General features: G+C 41.4%; 2 protein-coding genes across 2 annotated transcripts in view; both read left to right on the top strand.

Annotated features, from left to right (window-relative positions):
* GALNT18 (polypeptide N-acetylgalactosaminyltransferase 18) overlaps positions 1–19,320 on the top strand; it is a 527,538-nt gene that overhangs the window by 57,246 nt on the left and 450,972 nt on the right. The gene's annotated exons all lie outside the window — the stretch shown is intronic.
* LOC123251730 (transcription factor E2F8-like) overlaps positions 9,082–19,320 on the top strand; it is a 19,915-nt gene continuing 9,676 nt past the window's right edge. Inside the window, exon 1 of the mRNA XM_044681029.1 lies at positions 9,082–9,216. Within this exon, the coding sequence (XP_044536964.1) occupies positions 9,082–9,216 (135 nt within the window). The remainder of the gene's footprint in view (positions 9,217–19,320) is intronic.

The raw sequence follows: 19,320 nt of genomic DNA, 5'->3' as shown, positions 1-19,320 counted from the left end.
CCTGGGCAAATAACCTCTCTGGGCTTCAATTTTCTTATCTGTAAAATGGAAGCATGGGATGTTCCATCCAGCTCAAAATCCACGATTTTATGATACTTTTCTTGTTTCAATTGTTCTCTGGTCTCATCATTATTAGTACTTTCTCCACTAGTGGTTCATTTTATCCTATATGATTTCTATTCATTGGCTTTCTCTAATCTTTTATAGAAAAAGAAGGGAAGGAAGGGAATAAGCATTTATTAAATGCCTACTACGTTTGCAGCTAAGTGGCTCAGTGAATAGCGTGCCAGGCCTGGTCTCATCTTCCTGAGTTCAAATCTGGCCTCAGACATTTTCCTAGCTGTGTGACCCTGGGAAAGTTGCTTAACCCTGCCTACCTCAGGTTCCTCATCTATAAAATAAGCTGTAGAAGAAAATTGTCCACCACTCCAATGTCTTTGCCAAGAAAACACCCAATAGGGTGATAAAGAGTCAGACATGACTGAAAAATGCCCAATATAGTAAGTGATTTACAAATATGATCTCATTTGAGCTCCATAACAGCCATGGGAGATAGTCTGTTATTATTCACATTTTACAGTTGAGGAAACGGAGAAAAACAGACATTGCCCAAGGTCATGCATCTAATAAGTGTCTAAAGCTAGATTTGAACTCAAGTTTTCTTGACTTCAGGCACAGAACTCTATCCCTTATATCACCTAGGTACCTACCTCCATGTGTATTTCCATATGTACACAATAAGTACAAGGCAGTTTTTTGGAGGAAGGCTTTATGTAAAAGAGGGTTATTTCCTTGAATAATTCCAAATTATTTTTTTCTGAATGGTTGGAGCACTTGACAACTTCCCTTTAAGTTACACTATATTAATTTTTTGGTACCACTTCTTAAGCATATCCTCACTCATCTTGTGCCTCAGTCCACTTGCACACACCAACGATCTGTTCCTTGCCATTTGGGTCACTGCCATTTTGATTTGAGGCATCCTGACATAGCAGATAGTGCATCAGACTTAAAGGGTAGAAGACTTTAATTCTAATCCCTCCTTATATACTGACTAGCTGTGTGTCCCTGGAAAATTAATCTTTCTGTGCCTTGGCTTCCTCTTCTATAAAATGAATGGATAGGACTCGATGACCATTTTGTTCCAACCTAGCTCTTAAATCAATAATCCAAGAATTGTCCTGAGATTGTGTTATTCTGTGATTCAAAGATAAATGGGTGGCTCAGTGGATTGAGAGCTAGGCCTAGAGTCAGAAGGTCCTGGGTTCAAATCTGGCCTCAGACACTTTCTAGCTGTGTGACCCTGGGCAAGTCACTTAACCCCCATTGCCTAGCTAGCCCTTACTGCACTTCTGCTTTAGAACCAATACACAGTATTGATTCTAAGACAGAAGGTAAAGGTTTTAAAAAAAGATAAATAGGATTACTGGGAAGAGGTTAACATTAAAGAGATGGACTTTTATGCCAGCAAGGAGTATGGGGGTCATTGAAAGTGCTGTCCAGTGTAGACTTGCCCAATGTCTTCCTTGAGTTTGATTCTGTCCTGACTTTTTCTCTGCCTACAAATGCCAATCTAAGTTTTACAAGAGCCACATATCCGTGGACCAGCTCTGCAGGCTCCCTGTCCAACTACTGGCTATAATCTAGGCAATATACATATATCATCAAAAATGGGCTTTGCCCATATTAATTATGACTCTAAAGGTGTATTATGGATGTTAATTGAGAATGGAAGAGAGTTTGATGTGACATAAAGAGTCAGAGTTTAATGTTAAGTAGCCTCTTTTGTCTCCCCAGCAAAGTTGCTTAAAGTCCTAATCTTGAAATTATTCTCAAATGGTTTTAAGTATCATTTCTACATAAATGAATTCCAAATCTATATATGCAGTACTAATCTCTTATTTCGCTTTAATTCAGTTCAATTTATACACAAGGCACCTTCCTAGACCTGGGGATTAAAAGACAAAAAATAATCAACAACCACCAAAAATACAGTTCCTGCTCTCAAGGAACCTACATTCTGCCAGTGGCTATAACATGTAGCCAGATAAAGAAATGGAAAAGGATATCAGAATGGAAGAGAGCCCCAGCAAAGGAGGTTTTAACCAGACTGAGATGAAGGAAACTAGAGAATCCCAGAGGAGCAGGTGTGAGAAAAATACATTCCAGGCAGAGGGAACAGCTTGTACCAGGTTACGGAGGTGGGAGATGGCATGTCAAGTTGGGAGAACAGCTAGCTGATTTGTAGGACACATAAAGCAGAGTAATATAAAATAAGTTTGGAATGATAGATGGGAACTGCTTCATGGAGGGTTCTAAATGCCCAGGCTGTGGAGTCTGAATTCTATTCATAGATCCTCTTGGAGAACTATCTCCTCTTAGATGTGCCAAAGGCAATACAAAGTCAACATGTTTAAATGGAATTTATCTTTCTGTTGAGGGCAGCAGCATCCCAAATGCCTTTAGTTGTTACAGTTCTTAGTCTTGGACTCATCCTTGACTCTTGGCTTTCCTTCATTGGCCCTGGTTTAATCAGTTGACTGAGCCTGTTGCTCCTCTATTCTCTTCTTTCTACTTGTAGACCATTGCCCTAGTTGAGGCTGTCATCACCTCTAGCCTTGGTTATTTTAATAAGCCCTTAATTGGCTTTCTTCTCTGTCTCCTCTTTCCCAATTCATCCTCTGTATAGCTACCAATGATATATTTTGGAGGCCCAAATCTGGTCATGTCATTCTTCAGGCTCCTTAGCCTAGCATTTAAGACCCGAGATGGTCTGATTCATACCTTCCCTTTCAGCCTTACTTCATATCATTTCCTTCTACAAACTACATTCTGGTCAGTCTAGTTTGCTGGCTATTTTCTGAGCTCCTGATGTTGCCTGGTATGTTCTTCCTTCCTCCTTCCATCTTCTACCTCTCAGAATCGTGGTCTTCCTTCATGGCTCAGATATTTGTGAACCTTTCTCTGGTTCTGCTGCTCCTCAGTGCTCTCTCCTTCCTCATTTTTCATTACCCAATATTTACTGGTGTTCATATTGTGTCACTTGAGTAGAATATAAGCCCCCTGAGGGCAGGGACATGTTCACATTGCCTAGTATAGTGTTCAGTATGAGGTAGGTGCTTGGTTTTTTTTTTTTATATGCTTACTTTCTGTCTTCATAACAACTCTGAGATAGAAGGGCAGGGGCAAGGCAAATAGGGTTAAGTGACTTTCCCAGGGTCTCACAGTTAGGAAGTGTTTGAGGCCATATTTGAACCCAGGTCTTTCTAACATCAGATCTGGTGCTCTATCCACTGTGCCACACAGAGGGTCATCTTAGGAAATATATTCCATTGACACTAAAAAGTTAAGAGATGCCAAGAGTTGGCACAGCATCAAACTTCAACCACTCATCCAGGATTTTTTCTACCACTGGGCACTGTTGATGGTTACCTAACTCTGAAATAGTCAGCACCTATAAAAGCATTTGCCCCAGTGTCCCATCTGACCATCCCTTTGTCCCTTTCCATGGATTGGAAGTGGCTGCCTCTTATTGCAGGCACCTACAATGTCCTGTTTTGGGGCTTGGAATAAACTACACTAGTTTTCCATAATAGTTTCCAGCAACTTCTTTGTGTTGGCAGAGCCAGGGCATTGAACCTGAAGGCATCCCTGAGCACTCCACTGTGTCTTTGTGCTCTTTCATGTCGGGGCCTGATGCTGGAAGCTGCCCAGAAGGTTGTTTCAGAGGTGGGCAGCTAAAGGCAAAGGAGATATTCAGAGAAGAGGCAATATTGTCCAGTGCCTTCATAATCTCCTCCTTTGGGGGCCTTTTGTTAGACCTACAGAATGGAGATGTGAGAAAAGGAGTGTGACTTGGTGCTCCTTACTACCCTGGACCCAGAGAAGGAGGAATGGCAGAATGATGGAATCTATGAGTTGGAATTAGTAAGACCCGGAATCAAGAGAGAATGCCCTCTCTACCAGACCATTTTGAAAAGACTTCCATGCCCCCACCTCTACCTCCCAAGACACATCTCTGCCTTTCACTCAGTTTTCTTTCAGCAAGCATTTATAGGATTTAGACTAGGTGTGGAAAGGACCTTAAAGATCAGCTAATCCAAGCCCCTCATTTTCGAGATGCCCATAGAAGTCAAGGGACTTATTGAAGGACACACAGCAAGAGCCAGGCTGTAATTTGGATTCTCTCCAAAATCAGTGCTCTTTCCCCTGCCTCCCAATTTATTGAGCACTGTATTGAAAGTTAACATGACATAATGAAAAGAATACTAACTCTGGAGCCAGAGGATTTGGATTCAATTCTCACCTCTGGTGTTTTACTACCTGTGTGACCTTGGGTAAGTCCCTGAGCCTATTTGGGGCTTAGTTTCCTAATCTCTAAAATGAGGAGGAGGTTAGTCTAGGTGGCTTCTGAGGCTCCTTCACACTCTCGGGCTTTGGTCCATGTGTAAGAGAGAATGCCTGTTACTGAGGTTTCAGCAAAACTGAGAGGTCCAGGGATTAAAAAGACAGAGACGTTACAACGTAAAGGGCAGTCCTTCAGATGTAAAATAAACACTCTGCATCTTAGAGAGGGTCTTAATTGAATGTGAAGATGTCAGGAAGGACAAGAAACTTGCCTGTATGGCACAGACCTTTGTTCCTAGTTATTTATTGGCATAAGATGTCCAAAGGATTCTGGGAAGAGTAACTCAGTGAATAGTGGATTGATCTTCAAGAGTCAAGGTGAAGTACCTTCCTGAAAGTTTGAAAGAAGAAGCATCATTGAACTGGATGGGCTAGACCTCTTCTACCTTTTGACTGGAGATGACAAGCCTCAAAGCTAAGGGTCTGAGGAGGTCAAGAAGGACAGACTTCTGCCATTCCTAGGCTAAGAGTCATTGTCCTCGATGGAACACTCAATCAGAAAGAATACTAGAACACTGCTGTTGGAGAAAGTGCATTACTATACAGCAGAGCCAGGGGCTGAAAGCGATAAAAGACTCCAACTATCTATTGAAGACCAAGCCCAGGCAGTCCAGGGGATTGACCTGTCCAGCAGAGATGCCATGCCCTGAGAGGAGCCCTACAGCTAAGTAATCTGTCTCCCCTGCCTAGAAGCAGCTGCCCAGCAATAGAGTGGCTCGCCTGGCCCAGTCTGCAGCCAAATAACCTACCTGACCCTAGCAACAGATTGATCTGTCCAGCTGAACGGCAGATTAGCCCCATGCCCCATGGAATTCATGAAGACTTTCTGGAAAAAAGGATGGCCAGACTTTGGGAAAACATAAACTGCCAATATATAGAGAAAGGAGAGAGGTGACAGAAGGAGACAGAGAGACAGAAGCAGAGAGAGACAAATAGAGAGAGGTAGACAGAGATAGAGAAGGGGGAGAGATAAAGAAATAGAGACAAGGGACAGAGATGCAGAGAGGGAGGAAGAGGGGAGAGAGAGAGAGAGAGAGAGAGAGAGAGACAGACAGACAGACAGACAGACAGACAGACAGACAGAGACAGACAGAGACAGACAGAGACAGAGACACAGAGAGAGAGACAGACAGACAGAGGGACAGAGACACACACACACAGAGAGAGAGAGAGAGAGAGAGAGAGAGAGAGAGAGAGAGAGAGAGAGAGAGAGAGATAAAGGAGAGAGTACTGCATGAAATGTTGAAATGTTGCTTCTGGGGTTGAAGAGAGCATCAGAACACCATGGAAATCATATGTATAACCTATTTCAAATTGCTTGTCTTCTCAATGATGGGGGAAGGGAGAGAGGGAGAGAATTTAGAATTCAAAATTTTAGAGAAATGAATGTTAGAAATTGTTTTTACATTTAATTGGAAAAAATAAAATATTTAAAAACAGAACACTACAGAAATGTCCCAGAAAAACAGGAGAGATGATTCCTCAGATAAGGCCAGTCACAATATATAGTGTTCCCCCTTCTCCCACCTCCTACTGTCTTCCACCACTCATCCCACCCCACCCAGATGAGAAAATAGATATTGTTCACAATTTTCCCCTTGTCTGAACTCCTTTATATCACTTGCTTTTCGCACTTAATCATATGCTGTCTTCATCATTACTGAACTATTTTCTGTATGAATGTCTGTTCTTTTCAAATAAAAATAATAATCACAATAGCCCACATTCATAATAGTTTTACAATTACAAAGCATTGTCTGTACTCAATTCCTTTCTTTGATTTTCTCAACAGCCTTGGGTGTAGATAGTGAAAATATTTTTATTATCCCTACTTTTCTTTCTATTTTATTGTTATTATCATCTAGTACCAAACCTACAGTTCTCTTGGTATTGGGAAATCTAAGTGAGAAAACTTTAGCAATCCAGACTATCACCTATCCTGCACCTTATAGTTCTAGACCAGTGGTTCCCAAACTTTTTTGGTCTACTGCCCCCTTTCCAGAAAAAATATTACTTAGCGCCCCTGGAAATTAATTTTTTTTAAACCCTTGTACTTTGGTATATTATCTCATAGGTGGAAGATTGGTAAGGGTGGGCAATGGGGGTCAAGTGACTTGCCCAGGGTCACACAGCTGGGAAGTGGCTGAGGCCAGGTTTTGAACCTAGGACCTCCTGTCTCCAGGCCTGACTCTCACTCCACTGAGCTACCCAGCTGCCCCCTGGAAATTAATTTTAAAAAATTTTTAATAGCAATTAATAGGAAAGATAAATGCACCTGTGGTCATCACCGCCTTCCTGGATCGCTGCAGCACCCACCAGGGGGCGGTGGCACCCACTTTGGGAATCAACTGTTCTAGAGAGTTGCCTTGAGCATTGCAAGGTTAGGTGACTTGTCCAAAGTCAAATAGTAAGATGGCTATGACTCTTAAAACCAAGAATGCTTTTTTTATCCAAGATGCCAAGTTGCCTTTCCTGCTTCCATTTTAGAGTTGGGAAAACTGAGGTTGAAAGAAGTTAATGACTTGTTCAAAGTCATAAAGTTGCTAGAGCTGAAGTTTCCTGACTCCAAGTTCAATGCTCTTTCTACTGTTGCTGCCAAAAAGATTGCAATCTCTAAGAGGGCAGAGACCACATTTTATATCTAATTTATTTGCTTTCCCATACTATACATAGTAGATAGCCAATGAATGGACGTATCTATGTCAATTATATGCCTGAATGATGGTGTGGCATAAACCAAAGATGTGTGTGTGTGTGTGTGTGTGTGTGTGTGTGTGTGTGTGTGTGTGTAGTGTGTAACGTATAATGTCTGCGTGTGTTTGTGTTTTGAGGGAGGCTTGTAGGGAGGGGAAAGGAGAATCCTTTGGTAGACTCAAGGTTTGGAACAGGCTCCAAGGAAATGGTAGGTAGCTCAGAACTGGTCAGGGCAGGACAGGATTGGACAAGCCTAACATAGTCTTTTTTTTTTTTTTTTTCCTCCATGAAGGTAACATCTGTGTTATGGCAGGGTTCAGTGGTTAGGGAGGTGGCTGGCTTGTTGCTGGAATTCCTGAGGAGTCTGGGATCAGAGGAGAGCCCTTTTTCATCCCCGGAATAAAGGGAAAATTTAGGTTTGGAGAAGGAGTCCAGGAATACAGGCAGCCCGTCTTGGATAGGTATCCCCGTGCTACCGACAGAGTCCAAGAGGCTGCTGCTGTAGGCATGCAGAACATCACAGACAAAAGAGGGAGTGCCCGTTTGCCCATCCTGGCTCCCTCTCACAAACAATACTGGGTCCCTGCCATAACTCGGGGCTCCTGGAACTACAGCAGAACCTTGCCTTTGATCAATGCATAGCCCCCAGCTTGCTGGTCCTCCTCCTGCTTTTCCGAATGACATCTTTGCCCCTCGCCATGTTGCTGTGACCTGCGTCTCCTGCCTTCCCTTCTGCTTCTGAAAGCTTTGACTTTTCTCCTGAAACCTGCTGGTTTTGTTTTCCAAAGAAAAACAGAAAAGAACGTTGCCATGTAGCAAAGCCTTGTTGTCTTTTATGTCCAGAAAAGGAAAGAAAAAATCGCTCATGGGTGGAGAATGGAGGTTTGCCAAATAGGAGTCTGAGCAGAGTCACCGGCCTTGAGCATTCTGCCCCCTCCCTCGCTACAGACCCAAACTGTTCCGAGTGGAATCTCAGTGGCATTGTCTGGGCATGTTTTTTAATTGATGGGTACTGGAGTGAGTCATCCCTTTCACCTGAAGTGGTTGTAATAACAACGGGGTACATTTATATACAATTTTAAGGTTTCAAAGTTGTTTCCATATCTTATCTCATTTGAACCTCCCAAACATCCTATGAGGAGGTGGTGATTATTCTCATTTTTACAGAAGAAGAAACAGGGGAGAGATGAAGCCATTTGTACAGGGTCACACAGCTAGGGAGTGCTAGAGGCAGGATTCGAATCTAGGTCTCCTTGGGTCCAATTATAACACAGTAATCACTATTCTGTTGTCTCTATAGTATTTTTTTTAAATTGGGAAAGGAGTGTGGACTGAGGGACGGGGGCAGAACCTTGTTTTTATTCTGGCTCTGCCACCAGATTGTTATTTGACCTTGGGCCCTTCTAGATCTCAGTGTCCTTATCTGTAAAATGAAGGTGGAGGATAAGATCCATTCTATCTCCAGCCATGTAGGACTTTATGAAAACAGTTGGGATCAAATTGTGGAAGATCTATATACTGTGTCTCCTAAGCCCATGGAGAAGGAAAATGATTACTTTAAGTCTCAGAGGAAAATATTTCTATAAAGTCAGCATCCGAGACCCTTTTAGGGTGATGTGGCTGGTTGGATTCGTAGTTAAGTAATTTCCCCTCCTCCTCCTCCACTTCTTCTCCCTCCCTCCTCCCCTCCGAACCCTCTTCTAAGCAAGGGGACACATCTATTTCTAATGCAGCTGTATCCTTATGGATTTTTTAATAAAGATGACGAATGACCCAGGAATTGATAAGAAAAGGCAAAAGTATTTTGGGTTATGCATTCAGGGACTGAATAATTTCAGTTAAATTTATATTTCACTGTGGGCCTTAAATGAATTTTTCATTAAAGTGCCATAACTGAGAGGAAGGTTAAAGATAATAGTCCTTGCCTGGTGGGGATATTGACAGAGGTCCCCCCCAGACAAGCTTGGATTCAGGAGCAGCATGTACGTATCAGAGGAGGAGGGAGAGGACAACCATGTCATAAGTCTTGGCTGTTCTCTGATCCACAGCAGCAGGGGTGTGCCAGGATATGCCAACAGACTGAAAAAGGGAGAGACCTACCTCCTAGCAGGGATGGTGATTCCAAAGAAACCTCTGGCAGGAATTGAGAGGCAGCATAATGCTATGAGGAAGGACTCGGGAGACCTGCTCCATCACTGACATATGGTGTGATCTTGAGCGGTTGCTGTCTCTTCCCCAAGTCGGTGGCCTCTGTAAAATGAGGGTATTGAACTAGGTGGTCTCTAAAGTTCCCACCCGTTCTTTTTGGGTTAGGAAGCTCCCAGAAGAAGATACCCCCTTTTACCAATGCAGGAGGGCACCTTCTCTGCAACCTAAGGTCTTAGATGGTTGCCTGGAGTCCTGAGATGGTTACCAGGGTCACATAGCTAGTACTTGTAAGATACAGAATCTGAAATCACAGCTTTTTGGCCCTCAGGCTATCTCTGCCTCTAGTACATATACCACACTAACTTCAGCTCTGATGCATGATTTTTTTTTTAAACCGTACCTTCTGCCTTAGAATCAATTCTAAATGTTAGATCCAAGGCAGAAGAGCAGTAAGAGCTAGGCAACTGGAGTTAAATGACTTGCCCAGGGTTACAGCTAGGAAGTGTCTGAGGTTAGATTTGATCTAACATCATCTCCAGGCATGGTTCTTTAGGGTACTTTCTCTCTGTCTCTGTCTCTCTCTGGCTCTGGCTCTGTTTATCTCTGTCTGTTCCTCTCTCCCCTCTCCCCTCTCCCCTCTCTCCTCTCTCCTCTCTCCTCTCTTCTCTCTCTCTCTCTCTCTCTCTCTCTCTCTCTCTCTCTCTCTCTCTCTCTTCATATCTGTAAATAAATGAAAACAAACTTGTTGTCTAGAGTGTGTGGTAAATAGGAATAGGAAGGGAAAGGGAAGGTGGATGCCAGAATCAGTCAGTCAGTAAACATTTGTTAAGAACTTAACTGTGTGCCAGGCAGTGTGCTAAGAATCAGTCATCCAAGGACAGTGGCAACAGAAAGAAGGGAATAATCTCTATTGGACCTGTCAAGTACTAGGCTAAGCACTTTACAGATATTATTTCATTTGATCCTCACAGTGATAGATGCCATTATGACTCCCATTTAACAGATGAGAAAACTGAGGCAAAAAGGGTTGTAACTTGCCCAAGGCTACATAGCTAGGAAGTAACTGAGGCCCACAATTTTTCCTGACCCCGTTCCTGTATCCACTGCATGACCTATCTTCTAGAAGACAGAATTTATTGCCAAGAAGACCTGGGATCAAATCTCACCTTTGACATTTAATAGCTGTATGAACACGGGCAAGTCGTTTTCCTTTTTTGAACCTCAGTTTCCTTATCTGTAAAATGAGAGGACCTCTAAGGACCCTTCCAGCTCTAAAGCTAAAGCCCTTCTGGGCTTCAGTTTTCTCATCTGCATAGTAAGGGTATATGATGGACACTAAAGTCCTTTCCAGCTCTAAATCCACTATTCTGTTATCTATCCCAACATCCCATTCCATCTCTACACCCTCCATCTTTCAGAAGAGGAGACTGAAGAACAAAGAAAATAATTGATCCCTCCTCCAAGATCATGTAACTAGACAGTGGGAAAGGAAGGATTCAAGCCCCCACCTTCTGCCTATAGTCCAAGTTAATAAGTCGATTAACAAATATTTATCCAGTGCCTTCTAGATTCCTGGTAGCTATGACACAAAGAAAGCCCAAAGCAGGTCCCTGTCCTCTGGGGAGGAGACACTAGGTAAATAACCACATACAAATGAGATATGTGGAGTATAGATTGGAGGGCATTTCAGAAGGGATTGCACTCCACCAAATTTCCTTTCCTTTTTCCTTGAAGCCACTTAAGCCAAGCACATGGATTCTCTTACCGTTTTATGAGCTTCATGCCAGGTTGTCCACTAGGTTTAATTAATAGATTTCTGCCATTAGACTGTGGCTGATAGGGACTCCTACCTGGCACTTCCCTCCTCAAATAGGTCTTGCCTGGCCTGATGCTGACGATCAATATAAAATTTTCCAATAACACCCCAGAGTAACCCACAGCTCCAGTTGGATCCCATTTAATAAAGACAGTCGCTCATAGTAGCTCACCCAACATTTTTCACTGGACTGGGGTGCTTGTATTTTAGCATCCATTTTCTGCCTGCTGGATAATCAAAGCAGTCTTTACATTGGAGTTTTTGCATGCTTCAGCCTAGTCCCTGGATGCAGCAGGAAACAGCTAGCCAGCTCCGAGTACCCCAAGAGTAACAGAATCCTTGGCCAGGAAGACACCTCCCTCCTATCCATTCAAGCAATCAAATATTCATAGGATCAGAGATGCAGACCTGTAAGCAACCTTCCGTAAATGTCATCTGGTTCAACCACATCATTTTACAATGCAGGATTGAGGCCCAGAAAGAGCAAATGACTTGCCCAGAGTCACACATAGGCAGAAAGTGTCAGAAATGGGATCATGGAATTAAAGAATCAGAGATTTATAGCTAGAAGGAACCTTAAGGTGCATTAATCAGCAAACATTTATTTTCCTCCTGGGTTTCTTTTATTTTATTTATTTATTTACATTTTTAAACCCTTAACTTCTGTGTATTGGCTCCTTGGTGGAAGAGTGGTAAGGGTGAGCAATGGGGGTCAAGTGACTTGCCCAGGGTCACCCAGCTGAGAAGTGTCTGAGGCCAGATTTGAACCTAGGACCTCCCATCTCTAGGCCTGACTCTCAATCCACTGAGCTACCCAGCTGCCCCTGTTTCTTTTATTTTTAAATTTTCCAATTAACAAACATTTTTTGAGTCTCTTCTATTTCCTCTCCTTTTCTGATTGGTGAGTTCCCAGCATCACTATTTTTCCTTCTTTTTAAAAAATACTCTTACCTTCTGTCTTAGAATCAATACCAAATATCACTTTGGCAAAAGAGGAGTAGGGATTAGGCAATTAGGGTTAAGTGACTTGCCCAGAATCACCCAGCCAGGAAATGTCTGAGTACAGATTTGATCCCTGGTCCTCCCATCTCCAAGTCTGGTGCCCTATTCCACTGATCTACTTAGCTGTCCTGGAGCACCACCATTTAAAGAACCACTTAGACCAATGATGGGCAAACTTTCTAAAGAGGGGCGAAAGGAAAGGAAATGCTCATTTGTCAGTCTGTTTCTAATGCGACTCTTTCGAAGTTTCATTGTATTGTATCCTACTCATTGTATTCATCAGATTAGGAATAATATGTGTGGGGAGATAGAACATTTCAGGGGCCACATCTGCCCCATGGGCCATAGTTTGCCCATCACTGACCTAGACCATCCATGTCTTTTGTTCTTCTGACTCTACTCCTGATTCTCTGAACCCTTCTACTTTGCTCTCCCTTCCCCTGTATTGTCATCTCCAACTAAAATATTAGTTCCTTGGGGGCAGAATCTATCTTTTTTTTTATTGCATTTGTATTTCCAGTGTTTAGCATTGTGCCAGACACATGGTAAGGGTTGAATAAATGCCACACCATCTGTCTATCTACCTATCTGCCATCTATGTACCTACTTATCTATCTACTATCTCTCCATTCATCTATATACATTTATCTATCATCTATCTCTAAATCTATCCATCCATCAATCTTTACATCAATCAGTCTATCATCTATCTACCTATCTGATGACTACATAGTTGTTTGTCCTTTTTCTTTGAGAGGATCAATGATCTCACAATAAGTGATGCCTTGACTTGGGTGATGTCTTTTGATTTGTGCATTAATTGGATTGAAGTAAAGCAGAGTTGCACAAAATCATCAGTCTCAGACTCTCTTCCAGAGTGATCAATATTCAATGGCAAGACAAATGTCAGGATGGCCTATGATGGCTCAGGATGTAGTGAATGGTCTTGGCTTCTTTGATGTCTAACCAAACCCTAAACACTCCACAAGGCTTGCTTGCAAAGACTAGAACAACAAATTGAGGCTAAATTGAAGGACTTTGAATTCTAGGACAAATGGACTTGGACTACTGGGATCAGTTGATCCATTCTTGTCCTCTATTTCAAAGTTGATCAACCAGTATTTACCAGAAAAATCCTAATTGATATTTTCATAACACTTCAAAGTTTCCAAATAAACAAAAGAGTTTATTAATAGATAGGCAAAGAGATATATGAGTAAATTAGTGGATACAGTTAATAATATAAAAGTATAATCAACATAATAGACATTCAGATGAATTCAGTCTTTCACAACTTTCTGTGTGCCCTTGAGTATCACTTTTCCCCTCCCTCAGTTTCCTCCTTTATAAAATGGAGTTGGACAAGTTATCTCAGTCTTGTTCCTTCTCTACTTCACATTCCATAACTCTATGAATGATGCCAGTGCAATACAGCAATTGTCTCATTTGTGGCTCACAAGAATACCAGGCAGTAGGTGCTACAGGTATTATCCTCTCCATTTTACAGAGAGGAAACTGAGGTTTGGAGAGATTAAAGTGACTGACTCATGGTCCCACAGCTAGTAAGCATCACAGGTGGAAGTGGGAACTAAACCTGCTTGATTCAGAGTCCAGAGTATTCCCTCTCCATCCTGCCATCCACATACTCATTCTATTCTGCAAAGACCCTGGGAAGGAAATATCACAGCCCAAGTCATCAGCCTCCTCATCTCTGATAAAAGGATTTCTTTCCTCTCCTCTGTTGCCTGCTTTCACCCCATAGAAGTAATATTTGACAACATTTCTTATTTCACTAGGAAAGGAAAAAGAAAAGAACTGATCGGCTCTGGTCTAGTGACCTTCCCCTCCCCATACCCCAACCCACCCTCCCCACCGCCAGACAGCTGGAGCTGAATCCAATGTTATGATGCAGGAGACCATAACAAGTTTCTTTTGGAAGATTTTGCTCTCTCCCTCTCCCTCTCCCTCTCCCCTTCTTCCCTCCCTCCTTCCTCCCTCCATCTCTCTCTCTCTCTCTCTCTCTCTCTCTCTCTCTCTCTCTCTCTCTCTCTTCTTCCCTCTCTATTTCTCTCATTTTCTCTAATAGTTTTGGGAAAAACAAGCTAAAATTCCCCCAAAATGAGCCGTAGCAAATCAAAACTGTTAAATTCTTCAAAGAGAATGTTTTACCTTCTCCATCCCAATTCCTATTCCTTTCCCATGATGTTGTAGTAACAAACATTAGACTACCGAAATCTCTTCCTGGGCATACTCATCTATCTTATTCCTCTCTTGCTGAAATAGGAACCCAAGGCCAGCACAGCAGCCCTATTCAAGGCATTTGTATTAAGCAAAGTCTGATTGGTCAGCTTCTCATTGTTGTTTGAACCCATACCAGGGAGGGAACCCCACAAACTCCCACAAACACTCTACTCTCCAAACTCAATATGTCACTTCTAGCCAGGGAGGGAAGGGTGCCCTTCCACAAAGGGCTCTGTCTCTGGACTCTTATGGAGCCCAGATTCCATCCTGGGGTAGCCTGACAACAAAAAGAGAAGCTGGATTTCTGCGTACTCTCTGATTCATTCTGCCCTTGTCTTAGAGTAGACTACTGGGGGAAAATCTGTCCACCAAAGCTTAGGTCTGGATCACATCTAGGGTTTCTCCAAAAAGGATGAACAATATCATTTATAGAAAAAACATTCTGTGTACACAGAAACGGGTATCATGAGAAGACGACTATTTTTTTCTCCCAAAATCAAAGACAGGCTTAAAACACAAAAGGCTCAAAAGTGCATATAAACAAGTATTTCAGCAAAAACAATGATCTGTCATGCCTATTATTCCACAAGTCCCACAGTCCCTAGGATATCATTACCTATCCACGTCCCTTTGCTTTGCCCTCACAGATGATTCTAGACTATCTTTTGGGAGATGGAAGTGTCAGGTTCTGAGATATTATACTTAAATGCCTTTGCTTATTCCATAACTCTAAAGCCACTCTGAAAATGCATCTAAATCTGAAGAAATCATTTAACTTTTCCTAAATTTTCTCATCTGTAAAATGAAGAGATTGAATTGGGTGACTTCTCTAAAATGTTTATTTATGACAATGTCTAACTTAGTGACCCCTGTTTGGGTTTTCTTGGCAAAGATACAGGAGTGGTTGCCATTTCCTTCTCTAGTTCATTTTACAGATGAGGAAGCTGAGGCAGACAGAGTTAAGAGACTTGTCCAAGAACATAACTGATAAGGTTTTCCTGACTCCATGCCTAAACTAGGTGCCTTCTGAGTTTATTTCCAATGCTGGATTTGATTCCTATCATCTTATGAATATTACCAAGAAAGGGAATGGAGAGAAAAGAGAGATCAAGGGTATACCCATCTATACTGGGTCAGATATGGTTTATGGTCCTGCAAAAGGAGATTAAAATAGAAGTCATACAGGTAGAAGGAGAAGCAGCAGATAGTAGTGTCATAAAAACTCAGAAAAGAGAGTGTCCTGAAGAGTCAATTGTGTCAAAAGCTATAGGAAGATCAAGGAGGTTGAGGTCATTGGACTTAGCAAATAAGATATTTGCAAAATGCTAGCACGATGCCTGGTACATAGTTAGTGCTTATTAAAGGCTTATTTTGAGACAGCTAAGTAAAGTAGATAGAGAGCCAAGCCTGAAGACAGGGGGACATGGGTTCAAATCTGGCCTTAGACACTTCCCAGCTGTGTGACCCTGGGCAAGTCACTTAACTCCCATTGCCTAGCCCTTGCCACTCTTCTGCCTTGGAACCAACATATAACATTGATTCTAAAGCAGAAGGTAAGGGTTTTACAAAAAGAAAGTAAGGGTTTTTTTGAAAATAGCAAACAAAGGCTTATTCCCTATTAAGAAATTGTCAATGACCTTGGAAAGAATACCTCTAGTCAAGTAATAACAGTTAGAAATCAGATTGTGAAATGTTGAGGTGAGGATAGGAGGCAAGGAAATAGAAGCAATGAGTGTAAATAGATTTTTCTAGGAGTTTTGGCTGAGAAAGGAAAGAGATTTAAAAGAATATCATGAAGGAATTATTGGGTCAAGTGAAGAGAGAGTTTTTTATTTGGTTGGGTTATTTTTTAAAGCATGGAGAAGTCAGCAAAATGTTAGAAATGTGACAAAAGGAAGAAATTGAAGGATAGGGGAAAATGTGGGATAACCTTTTCTTTTTTCTCTGAGTCTCACAGAGCTGGAGCAATCCTTAGAGGTCATCCAGTCCAACCCTTTCCTTTTATAAAAGAGAAAACAGAGATTCAAGGATTTTAAGTAATTTGTCCCAAGTTATACAACTCCTGGGACAATTAGGTGGTTCAGTGAATAGTATCCTGGGCCTGAAATCAGGAAAACTGATCTTTCTGAGTTCAAATATAGCCTGGACAGTTATTAACTGTATGACCCTGGGCAAGTCATTTAATTCAATTGGCCTCAATTTCTTCATCTATAAAATGAATTGGAGAAGGAAAGGGCAAACTACTCCAGTATCTCTGCCAAGAAAACCCTAACTAGGGTCACAAAGAGTTAGACACAACTGAAAAAAAAATTACTAAACAACAATATGACTATTACCTGGCAGGACCAGGATTTCTTTGGTTTTGTTTTTTTTTCAAACCCTTACCTTCTGTCTTAGAATCAATACTGTGTATTGATTCCAAGGCAGAAGAGCAGTAAAGGCTAGTCAATGGGAATTATGTGATTTTCTCAAGGTCACACAGCTAGGAAGTGTCTGAGTCCAGATTTGAACCCAGGACATCCTCTCTCCAGGTTTGGCTTTCTATCCACTGAAACACCTAGCTGCTCCCCAAGTGCTCTGATTTCTTTCTGTGCCCTACATACTCAGGCTACTTTGGTATAACCCCTAAAAAAACAAAACAAGACAAAAACCTAAAAAACGTACATTATCTCACTAGAATCTCATAACAATACTGAGAGGCAGGTACCACAGATATTAGTCTGGTCATTTTATAAACTAACAAACCAAATTCAAAGACTTGCCCACAGACACAAACAAGTGTCAATGGTAGGATTTCAACTCAGGTTTTCTAACTCCAGGTCCAATGTCCTTGCCCACTTTATTGTCTTCCTTTCGTGGAATTAGGAGGTGGAGAAGAATTTTCATCCCCAGATCCCACTTCTCCATATCTGTGGTTTTGTTTCTCTCCCTACTAATGCAAATCAGCAAATATAGCACATTATAGTCTAAGAGTTGTCTAGGCTCTCAAAAGATTAAATAATTTGCCCAGGGTCATATAACTGGTGTGTGTCAGAGGCAGGACTGAAACAAAGGTCTTCTGACTGAGAAAGCCTTGGTCTTCTAACTTCAAGTTCAGCACTCTTTCCATTCAAACCACACTGCCTGCCTTTCACAGAAAGAAGAGGCAGAAAATGCAAGGGACAGATGCTCCTGCCTTCACCCAAATGACAGTGAGATGCATAACAAATTTAATTCTCAACTTTCTCCTTCAGCCAGCCTCCTGAACCCCCTTGAATGGATTGCTACCATTATCCACAAAAGGAAGAGTCTTGGTGAGAGATCAAACAAAGATGGCAAGAATGATGACTCTCCTGCCTTAGGCACCTAGCTTAAAGGTAGAGATGGATAGGAGCTGAAAGTTGTTGCAAGATATATCTTTTAACCACAAGGTATGTGTCTGCTGAAGTATGGGGAGCCCAATATTTTCCAATATTTAGAAATAATTCTCATTCATCACCCATTATGCTTTGGATTCATCTTGCAGGAGAGACATAATAGTCTTAAGCTGGAACAAGAGTGATTCCTTTTCTCATTCTTAAAATTATATTCCTGCTTTTATCAAGGGATTTTGGATCCTGAAGATGTTTATCTCCCCCAAACCTGAGTCAGTCAAGTAGCTCTACAAATCTTATAAAGACTGTTTGGGGGTGATTTGCCCTCTTGCTGAACTAAATAGCCATTTCATTCCTGAAGCTATGTGGAGAGGTGGAGGGGATGGTGGTAATGCTAATAATAAGACACATTTTAATATCAGGTTCCTGGATGCCTACCAGAGTCACTGTTCACCTTGCAGTGAGTAAACAGGGGCCAGATTCTGAAGACTGGGATTGCTTCCAAAAGTTTGCTCTCCTTTTCTAAGACCTGGAAATTCCAGAATGTCATAAGTGGAAAGAATATTTGTTGAATCCGGGTTCTGATCTTGAGAGAAAAAGAGGGAGAGAGATACAAAGCAAGGTCATATCGGATGATGCATGATCTCCATTTATTATGACAAAGAGAAAGATTTTTATAGAAAGCAGGGTACTAATCATTACATCATAATTAGGAGATGTTACTTTCCCACAAAATATTGTTTATGAAATGACTTTTTCCAAAACATTTCTAGAGCTCCTCAACAAGCACTAGTAAATTGAGAAAGAGTGACAGCTAATCTATTCTGAGTAACCCAGGGAAAGGATAGTCTGGGTCATTTAGTCATAACATGACAAAGGTTTCTTTGCTCTTCAAAATAAGGAATAGCTCAAGATTTTATTATGATTATTTTGGGGAGGAATCCTTCAGGGGTTCCCCTTTTCTGAGTTTCAGCCAAACAACAGCTTACAACTATGAGATTTGGACCTTGCCAGAAATCTTAGGCAAATTACAAGCATGCCTTTTATAACTTCTTTCCTCAGTGGATCTAATTTGCTCTAGGTTCCTCCATAAATATTAGAATATAGAGTGTTAGAACTTATAACAGAATATTGGATAAAAGTTAGAAAGGAGCTTAGAGTATAAATCATCAGTTAGAAATGAGCTTAGATTACAAGATATTAGGGTTGTAAAGGACCTTAGAACCTAGAATGTTAGAGTCAGAAGAGATCTTAGAACACATTTTATCAGAGCTAGAAGGAAATCTTAGAAGAGAGAACAGAGAATAGAGGACTTGAAACAGAAAAAGAGGGACCTTAGAACAGATAATAGTAGGGCTAGGAAAAGCCTTAGATTTTATATTGTTAGAGCCCAGAAAGACATTAGACCATAGAAAAATATTAGAACTCAGTACTGGACTTTGGAAATCATTTCATCTACCCTCTCCCTGTTGTTCCTTGCCTCTGATCATTTTGTAGAGAAAAAAACAGTAATAGTCGTGTAACTAGTCAGTTGCCGAGCTGGAACTAGACTTTAAGTTATCTGAACAGCACTCTTTCCAATCTGTATCATAAGGTTTCTTACATATTTTAATAAAATATTATTTTATATTTTTATTCATATAATAAATACTGCCATTA

Source organism: Gracilinanus agilis, chromosome 6 (genome assembly GCF_016433145.1).
Source record: "Gracilinanus agilis isolate LMUSP501 chromosome 6, AgileGrace, whole genome shotgun sequence".
Taxonomy (NCBI): Eukaryota; Metazoa; Chordata; class Mammalia; order Didelphimorphia; family Didelphidae; genus Gracilinanus; species Gracilinanus agilis.
The sequence above is the reverse complement of the archived record's forward strand: the minus strand, read 5'-3'. Positions and strand labels throughout refer to the sequence as shown.